We start from the raw sequence: 10151 nt of genomic DNA, 5'->3' as shown, positions 1-10151 counted from the left end.
CCAATGTGCATTGGAGCTGTGGGTGTTTATAGCCTCTGAGTCTCAGGGTTACCTAGGATCAGAGTGGGCCATTTAAAGCTAGTGATAGTCTTGAAAGGCTACATCCAGGTTTGGGATGGTGCCGAGCACTCTCTGCTTCTGCTGACAGTGATAGAAGCCAAAAGGTGCTTTAACATCCTTCAGGATTTGGCCCTAGAGTGCCGAGCAGAAAATGGTGGTGTCCTTTCGAGGGAAGAAATGGCAGGAGAGGTTTGGCTGAGTTAAGGGAAGTGATAAAAGCAAAAGGAGGAAATGCAATGTCCAATTTTGCCTTTTGTGAGAGCACCAGTTCAGACCAAGGCCTGTTTGTTGCGGAGGCAGAAATAAGAAATTCTGGAAAATTAAGGTGGCGACATTTTTTCCCCTCTCCCTTAGCTAAGCATGAAAGCAGCAAGCACAGAGTTAATGATCAGTGCTTGGCATTTTCTTTCACAAAGTCTTGGGCCAGTCATCTTTTCCCTGGGAACCTGCTTTACTATAAATCTCCAAATGTATGTCTGGCTGAGCACAAACTTGGTTTTGCTTTATAAAGAAAGGTCTGAAAGGTTTGCATGTTTTTGTCAGTTTTTTGTGTATTTGGCTTGCTCCCAAGAATATGGTGGGGTGGGAGGAAGACATTTAAGAAGATAGCCTACTTTTGGTTTTAAAGAAAATAATTCCCCCATCTGATTAAACGGCGATACTTAAGCCACCAGGAAGGTCATTGCACTTGGCATGGAGTTTTCAAAATTGCTGAAATCCTTTAAGAAACTCCACGGATCCCCAAAGGTTAGTGCAATTTGTGATTGTGAGCAATTTGGATGCTTTAGAAAATGCCCCTTTGCATTGCTTTGGGCCACATGGAGCAGCTAATTGCACAGAATCTGCTTGGAAAGCCCATCTGCAAGGTTTATACCTAGGGTCTGCTCGCTCAGGGTCCCCAGCTTCAAAGGCACCTGGACTTAGAGCCACACCCTCAGCCAGAAGGATGACAGGAAGGGGCAGAAGGACTTATTGCATTGACTTTATCAATACTGCACTGTTTTCATATGGAACGGTCGGAGCAGGGCCTGGAGTTAGCGTTTTCTTCCAGCTTATGGCTGGATTTATCTTGGGAGATCAGTGTCCAGCTTAACCTAGTTTGGATGTGAGCAGTCGTAGTGCAAACCCCAACCTGATGCAGTGGCATCTTCACTGTGCCAGTAGGATTTCTGAGGACATATCCCACAGCTTTTTGTATGACGCTAAGCAGAGCATCTCTGTGCTTCCTTCCTAACGAGCTGTGAGAGAAGTTGTGTGTCCTTCTGGGAGTGTGGGAGGGTAGGAGTGGGAGCGTGGAAAAGTATTGAAGGACTGTTGGACATTGGCCAAACTCAACAGTGACATATAGTTTCTAACCTATGTCCTTAGACCAACATAGCTACAACCTACACCCTTGAAGGACTGTTGGCATTCATTGATTTAGCTTGTGTCCTCACTGCAAAATGGATAGCAGGATAGTAGCTTGCATGAAAGCTTCGCTGAGATTTAGCTCTGCCTGGGTAGCCTGAGTGGAAAGGGCCATTAAGCTCAGGTGAGAGGGTTTCCTGTGCAGAGGAGGGATGAGGTTAGAGAGAATACCTAGGAAGGCCCTGGATACCTCTTCAACAAAAGTGTGTGTGTGTGTGTGTGTTCATGCATGCATGAACACCTGTATCTTAAACCAAACCTAACTATCTTTGGTCACCTGGCTGGGGTTACTTGACTCCGGTTGTCTTTCCCGCTTGGTGCAGGGGGCTGGACCCGATGGTCTTCCCTGGTCCCTTCCAGCCCCTTACAATCTATGGATCTTAGGCTCAGACTTCCCCCTGCAACTCAGAACAGGTTTTTTGTACCCAGGTATAATGAAAATGCTGACTACAGTGATTATAGGATGCAGCGGCAGGGAGATCTATGTGCAGCAGTGTGGCATTTCTATGAAACTGAGTGTGTATGGAGGAATTTGGCAGGTCTCTGGGCTATAAAATTCTTGTTCCTGGAGTGGAGGATGGAGAGTCTGGGGGCAGTGCATGCACCTCCTCGTGCCTTTTAAAAGACCTTTATCAGGAGGTGTTGGGAAATGCACTGTTGCCCACAGGGGCTCCAGAGCTTTACTTTTGGCAGGAACAAATGAGCAAGCACATGAGATTGCTTTACTTACTAATAAGAGACTCTCGTGCGCTGGGGGAGTGGGACAGGAACTGTACATAGCCCAATGAGAGGAGCACTCGGGTAATCAAAGGAGACCAATGACTGTATCATGGTTTGCTTTCCCCTTAGGAAAAGATTGGCTGGAGGAAAGAGGCTTCTCACTTGCTTGTCCTCACGACAGATGATGTGCCGCACATTGCGCTGGATGGGAAGCTGGGGGGGCTGGTCCAGCCCCATGATGGCCATTGCCACCTGAATGAGGAGAACGAATACAGCGCATCCAATCGGCTGGTGAGAAGAAACCGCCACATGTTCCATGCTCTGTGTCCTGCTGCTTTTGGTGCTCTGACATCCTGGCATGCGTCCCTTCCATTCTTTCTGCTGTTTCTCCTTTTCGTCTATTAAAAGATCAGCTGTCCCAGATTTCAGGGGTGCCTGTACACAAGCTCAGAGACTGCTCTGATCCACTGTAGTTACAGCACATCGAAGCAAACTTGCTTAATCAAGTCTGCTGGAGCATGGTGATTACCACACTCCAGCCAGCCTCTGCGTCTCATGCATCTGCATCCCTGCACTTCAAAATGTCAGCAGGGCACTATATCTAAAGCTTGTTTGATGAGCTTTCGATAAAGTGCCCCCACTGACATTTTGAAGTGTGGGGAGTCTGATACACGAGACGCTCCAGGCACTTTAATCTGCTCCAAAAGTGGCCCCCCCTAGCCCCTGGAGAATGTGTATAGACACCCCAGAAGCACACAGGAGATGCCAAAGGTTTCAATCCTAGGTTTCATTTGATTCAGAAATCTATAGATGTAGGACTCGTCCTGCCAATCCCCCTGTCAGTCATGTGCAAATACCTTGTACAGGTTCCCTAGCTCTATGTGTGTTCTGTATATGCGCATTCGCTCTTATGCAATGACCCTTTTTACACCCAAAGTTTGTTATATGTAAGGTCAATTCATTATATGTGAGGTAAGTCTGTAAGGGAAGAGGTGGGGACGAGCGCGGTGCAGCCCAGCGGCTGCAGGCCGGTGGCATCGGTTGCTCCTGGGGCAGCTGCAATAGGGAGCAAAGCAGAGGGAACTGTCAGTGGGCGCGGGGTGCGGGACGGGTGTACGCTCTTGCTGCTACGCGCACCCTGGGAGAGCAGTAGGCTGTGCTGGGTTCTTCACGGGGGGCTTGCGCCCCCACATCTGCACACGGGACGAGAGCAGGCTGCCGCTGCGGGAGCACCAGTGGTGGCACTGGGCTCTTCCCTGCAGGAGGCTGGGCACTGCACCGGGGCCTGGTGAAGGTGGCAATGGGAGGAGGGTTGCAGCCACCCTAAAATTTGCTGTAGCCCCCCCACACAACCTTCCCTCCCAGCACTGCCACCCAGCCTGAACGCAGTGCCGAGCCCCTTGCCGGCATGCTGCTGCTGCCTGCTGTCCCCCGCCCCCCAACACTGGCAGCCTACCCTCATCCCGTGCACAGATCCGGGGGCTTGCACCCCCTGGAAAGAGTCCAGTGCAACCCCCCAGCCTGCAGCCCTCCCAGGGTGCGCGTAGCAGCAAGAGCCATACCCCACCCTATCCCGCATCCCCACCCACTTACCGTTCCCACCGCTTTGCTCCCTGCTGCAGCTGCCCTGGGAGTGGTCGACACCACCTGTCTGCAGCCACTGGGCTGCACCGTGCCCTTCCCTAGCCCCAACCCCAACCCCACTCCCTCCCTCACCACCGTGGGCACATATCCCTATATGTTACCTTATAAACTGGGTTCCCTTTATGCGAATTCGAGTTATGCGCAGTTTTCCAGGAATGCATCTACTGCATAAAGTGAGGGAAACCTGTAATGTTCAAGAACTGATAGACAGACTTTCAAGTCTGCAGTCCCCCCAAGTCATTTAAAAGTGGAGTTTTATTCCCCCCCTCCCCAGATTGCAGCAGGATTCACCTACACAGTTTAAAGAAAACCATACAACCTACCACTCATGTTCCAGTACACGTGCAGCAGATCGCTGATGAAGAATGCCCACCCTGGTAAATGCTCTATATCTAGAATAACGGGACTGGGATCTTTGAGTCTGACTGTAATGTCCATCTCTTAAATGGAGATTAACTTCTCTTTCTTTGAAACCATGCAACTGATTCTGCAGGGGACACTGAAAATGACTTCCTAAGTTCTTGGGTGAATGCAGACTTGCCTAATTAGAGAATCGTTCTGCAGATCTAGGCTTTATGCGGGAAGTTACAAGCTCTAATTGTTACGGATTTGTTCCTGAACGTTCATAAAAGTTTCTAATTCCCTCTGGTATGAGGCTTTCTTGGATGGCTGATTTGTGACAAAGGGCTGGGGTCCTCAAGGGAGGCTCGCTTCTAGTTTGATTTTGAACAAGCAAAATGACGTTCTTGCTGGAATATTTTCTGGGTGTCAGTGTGGCAGTATTCTGAGAACCTAGTAAAGGCAGCACGTGTCCTAGTCTCACTGGTGCCTAATCAAACTTTCCTTTTGTAAATAGATAGTGTTTGGAGTTTTTTAAGGCAAAGTCAAGCTGGTCTCTTGCTATCTTGTTCATTTATCACATCCATAAAAATGTTGCAAACAATACAAATTAACAATTCTGATAATAGTGCGTGTGTCAGAATACAATCCATCTCTCTCCCCTGTCCCTGAGAGGGTTTTTACATGGCCGAAGCAGTAAGGCTTATGTTGATTTTCTTCTTTTGTTGTCCTGATTTGTAGTATGCACCAATGAGCAAACAATGGATCTTGCTGTTTCCAGAGAGAAAACATCACCAGATTCCCACTTTTTAAATAGATTTTCCAGGACAGCCACCCTAAACAATAACCTCCTCTCATTCCCCTGTAGATAATTAATATGCATCCATGCACTTGCTGATGGCAAAGTTGAGTGAGTTGGGAATTCACTGGTGGTAGCTTATAGTTAAATTTTTTTGGCACTTGAATACCCAGTGATGAGCATATACTTAGAAATACCCAAATGGAGAGGTGTCATTTTTACCTAGTCACTCTTCTGGCTATAACTGCACATTTAAGGACTTCGTGTGACAACATATACTGTACTTCTGTAAGGAATTTCACTGCTGTGGTTAAAATAGAAATTAAATCACTCTTAGCTTTTGTGTTACAAATCTGTTTTGTTTTCACCCTAGGATTATCCTTCCCTTGCGCTTCTTGGGGAAAAGCTAGCGGAAAACAATATCCACCTCATTTTTGCTGTGACAAAAAATCATTATGTGCTTTACAAGGTAAGCACTGCTGAAATGCTTGGCAGGGAGATGGTTTTGATGTGACTATGAATCTGCAGGGAGAAAGAGATTTAAAACCCTTTATCAGGCATCGGAGAAAAGAGTGTAAAAGTTCTCTTGGGTAGAAATAATGAAATATTCTTTCCCTAACATTAGCAGAAGGGAAGCAGGCTGGCAGGGAAGGAAAGGCCTACAAATATGTGCAAGGAAAAACGTATATACGTATGGTAAATCTACAGAAGCTGAGTTATGAAGCCAGGAATTTTTTACCCATGCTAAACTGAGCCAGATCCCCCTCCTTGCAGGTCTCCAGTTAATTTACAGGGTGCTGTCAACTCGGTGAAAAGTGCTAATGCTACTTAAAGGAAATAGGTAAAGGTTACTGGCTATGCTAGCACCTAAAATAGACACTGGTCTAATCTTGATTTTAGGAAAGTTGCCAACAGTCCAGCATAGGAGAGAACAGAAACCTCTTCAGCTCAGCTATTACTTAATCCCATTACCTAATAGTAGGCAACATATCTGCCTGGCTGTGTTTTTCCTATCGTCAAGTCCACAGCCCTGGAGCACTAAATAGTTCTAAATTTCTATCACCCCTTCCCTTTTCCTTTTATAGGAGCATAAGAGGCCAAGATTACTGAGGCTAGCACTTTACCTGGGATAAAAATGTTATCTGAGAGGTATGCAAACCCAGGCTGAGGTGTCTGGTTCCACAGCTTTTTTAAGAATGAGACGATGATGCTGTTCCATGTAAAAACAGAGGGAAAAAGGGAAAGGGTGGGCTAAAGGTCTGAGTCCAGGGTTTTTAAAAAAAAGAAGTGAAACTGGAATCCATCCCCTGCACTAAAACAAAATGAGCAGACATGTTGCAAGTCTAAAACATGATCCTAATCCACTGAGAGCTAGATGACTGACTTCATCCTCCACACCCATTCTACGGAAAACCAGTATATCAGTCAGCGTGCTAATTGATGGGAGCCAAGGCTTCGTTTCCATAAGGGCTTTCCCTGTGCCAAGTTCTGCTCTCACAGACATCAGTGCATAGCATTGGGTCTTACCCTGTCTGATTAAGGGGTGAAGTAGTGGTGAACGTGGTACTACTGATCATTGACCAGTTCCCTTGACCATGGATTTTAATGAGCGGTCTTACAGACCCATAGGTGGTTAGCTGTGGTAGCCTGAAGTCAGACAGAACTAGGGCAGGCTAGCACCGCAGAGACTAACTCATTCAGAGAGGCATGAGCTTTTCCAGGCAACAGCCACTTTGTCAGCTATGATGATACATCTGATCAATTAAATCCAAGGTGCCACCCTGCCCTACCCCCTACAGGCCCATAATGATCCTTTTCTTGAAGGATTCAAATTGCAATTGATGACACTGCATCATGTATACTAATATATTGTCTACCGCGTCTTGGGCAAGCAACTGATGGCTGCCTGGGAAGAGCAGGCAATACAGTTAATTTTTGTCCCGTGTTCGATATATATTTTCTTAATTTTTCTCTGTTTTTAAAGAATTTTACAGCCCTAATTCCTGGAACAACAGTAGAGATTCTACGTCAGGACTCCAAAAACATAATCCAGCTGATTGTCAAGGCATACAACGTAAGTTAATGTTTTGTTTTTTTCCTTTTCTCCTTTACTGTTTCACTTGGCTGGTTATAAAATGACTGCAGTGTTACAAAATGAGTGCAGTTCAGTATGCTCATTTCTCCCTTGGGTGCTCCACCCGTACTTGGCTTCCTTCTGGTTCTGGTCCTCTGAACATCAGCAGGTCATCGCTCAAACTGCTGTGTCCCACCCTGTGAGGGTTGTGGTGCCTCTGTCATGCTCAGGATGACGTTGCTGTTTGTGCAGATTTCAAACCATCTGTCTAAAGTAGGTACTTGTATGGGCTCCCATTACTGTAGTGTCTGAGCATCACAGCTGGTAATACTCCAGTTCTGACCTTACAGTCCTTTTCCTCAATGGAAACCTAGACAATATCTTCAGAAGATGGGCCTGGGAAGAGAATTTCATAACTAAAACTGTTGGATTTAACACTGACCGTCGTTTTAAAGCTCCCACAGCTCATCTTTCTGTATCCCACAGATAACTGCTTCTCTACCCCCTAGATTTACAGCCTGCTCCTCTAACTGAACACTTTCATTTACAAAATGGGTTTGAACAGTGGTCATTGTTTCATCTGCTATTTAGCTTAGGCTGTATATGTTGTTTTCTCGTACCTGTGGACTGGTCTAGGGGGCTTTTGTGTATCTGCAAGCCTGCCTTGACATCTCTGCCAACTAGAGAGTTGGTCTAAATTAAAAAGATTATTACTAGACAAATTGTGCTTCTCACTTTCTGGGCCCTCACAGTTGTAACAAGACTCCTATCCTTGCAGTAATCCTTTGAGGTAGGCAATAATTCTTATCCTCTTCTGCAGATGGGGAATGGAAGCACAGAGAGGCTAAGAAGCAGGTCCCATTTGTTCTCAGGGGTACCTACATAGGACATAGGCAGAATATAGGTGTCCGACTTGCAAAAATGTCATATCAGTGTTAGTGATTTTTTTAATATGGCTTTCATACCCATATTCTTGGGAAACTATTGACCTTTGATTGCAGGATATGTGAGAACTGCATCTTGCAGCATTCCTGCAATGAAAGTTTATGTATACATATAAAATTATCATACTGTCACTGACCTCTAAAAATCTCTTTAAAGAATTTCCCAGAAGACAGGGATGTTTATAAATGCAACTTCGATCCATGCATCTTTTTAAGCAGCTACAAATTCTGGCAGAGTGGGTATCAGTGGAGGGAGGGGGAGAACAGTGACTTTGGTCAGTCTATGCTATAAAGAAATCTAAATATTCCAAAATCTAAAAAACTCATCACCCGTCCTCTCTCCACAATTAAAATGACAAAGAGACAGCGTGCATAATGCCCCGCTGCCTCAAAGGAGAGGTCAGCGGCACTAAAGAGGCCTTAGAGAATACCTGGCACTCCAGTCCATTTGTCCCAGCCTGGCCTCTGAGGAGAGGAGGGATAGCCTGAAGGCTAGGAGGACCATGACCTGGGATACAAGAGAGAAATTCAGTTCCTGGCTTTGGCACAGACCTCCTGTGTGACATTGTGCAAGTTGCAGGAAGTCGTTATTCAGCTCCTATCTACAGCTCTCAAGTGAAGAAAGCACGATTGTCTTTCTTCCATCCTTTGGGCCAGATCTGAAAAGGACTTCACTGACGCTTCTAGCTTCAAACAACTGGAAATCTGTCTCATCGCCTTGTTGGCTCCCCTCCTTGTGGGCTCTGTGGGCACCAGATCACTGAGACCCAATGGAAGCATCTCTGCTGTGATGTGCTCTTGCCAGCTCTGCCCTACCCTGATGCACTCTTGCCAGCTCACCTGATGAACTGCTAAGAAACCCAGGTTTCTAGCACCCCACAACACAAGGGCAGGCCCGACCGACAACCAGGCTCAAGGCTGGGGACCTGTGGGTTTCGAGGCTTCCAGCTCCTGGAAGTCTTGGGAGCGCTGGCCATAGTTGGGGCTGTGTGGCTCCCTGAGCTTAAGCTGGGGCTGCCAGGGTTGCTCCTGTCCCTGCTGCCCAATCACTGGGGCTCTCAGGATCTCTGTGCTCCTGCTCTACTGTGAAAAAAATCCCCCAGAAACTGGGCCCTATGCTGGGCTTTCCCAGAAGTTAGGGAACTAGCTTTAATTTCAGAAAAATCACACGTGGAGATTGTTTCAGTTTGGTGGCTTGTTTTTTTTTTCCCCCTGAAATGAAAACCTCAAGGTATTTCCCTTCTATGGAAAACTGAAATCCTAGTTGGCCAAATGTAAACCGTTTCTTTTCTAAGCTCAGAGTTTCTTGCTGGAAATCTGCATTCAGCTGCCTCCTGCCGAGAGAGGTAGGGAACCCAGCACACTTTGGCCCCAATCCATGCTGGGTTTCCTTTCTCGATTTGACCGTTTTCTCCTTGTTCCATATCAACCTTGTTCCGAGGATCAATTTGATTTGGATTTTCCTCTTTTCTTCAGCCAGGAGTTCAGCAGTCCAGCTGTGTCCTTTCTGCCTCCCATGTTATCATTAGCCATCGTGTTGGTCCATTATCTTGATGAGGCTTGAGGCAGAGCTGGCTCTTCGACAGCAAGACCAGTGCTGTTGATCTGATTGTTTTATGCCTGGGAAAACTCCACAGTGCCGCCTTTCAGTCTCATCCTGCCTCCTCTGTCCCCTGCATGCGATGCTGAGGGCCATCGGCAGGAGTCTTGCATGTGGCGGCGACCCTGAGAGCACCAGGGATTTCTGTTTTCGGAGTCACTTCCCTAAACATGATGCAACTGTGTTTTGAGCATGCTTCTGTTGTTTGCTCTGATGGCTTCCACTTGGCAGTCTCCTGGTGACCTTTGAATGCAGTAGCTGTCTCTGAATCCTGTTTGTTCAGGATTTCCTCATTTTGAGGTAAAAACATTTTGTTCTTTGACTATTTTTTTTAATTCCCCCACCTCTCCAAGGATAAGCTCTTCATTTTGATATAACCAATCACTCCATCAGCGTTTTAAATGCAACCATAGATTTCATAGACATTAGGGCTGGAAGGGACCTTGGAAGATCATTGAGTCCAGCCCTGTGCCTGAGGGGCAGGAAGTCAGCTGGGGTCAGAGGATCCCAGCAAGATAAGCATCCAATTTACTCTTGAAGGTGTTCAATGTAGGTGCTTGTACC

The 10151-nt window shown here is 46.6% G+C and overlaps 1 protein-coding gene across 1 annotated transcript in view; it reads left to right on the top strand.

Annotated features, from left to right (window-relative positions):
• Window positions 1-10151, top strand: part of ITGB5 (integrin subunit beta 5) — a 106640-nt gene that overhangs the window by 37350 nt on the left and 59139 nt on the right. Inside the window, exons 5-7 of the mRNA XM_019554133.1 lie at window positions 2317-2478; window positions 5343-5438; window positions 6954-7043. Of these exons, the coding sequence (XP_019409678.1) occupies window positions 2317-2478; window positions 5343-5438; window positions 6954-7043 (348 nt within the window). The remainder of the gene's footprint in view (window positions 1-2316; window positions 2479-5342; window positions 5439-6953; window positions 7044-10151) is intronic.

This window comes from Crocodylus porosus, unplaced genomic scaffold (genome assembly GCF_001723895.1).
Source record: "Crocodylus porosus isolate Cpor-Errol unplaced genomic scaffold, CroPor_comp1, whole genome shotgun sequence".
Taxonomy (NCBI): domain Eukaryota; kingdom Metazoa; phylum Chordata; order Crocodylia; family Crocodylidae; genus Crocodylus; species Crocodylus porosus.
The sequence above is the reverse complement of the archived record's forward strand: the minus strand, read 5'-3'. Positions and strand labels throughout refer to the sequence as shown.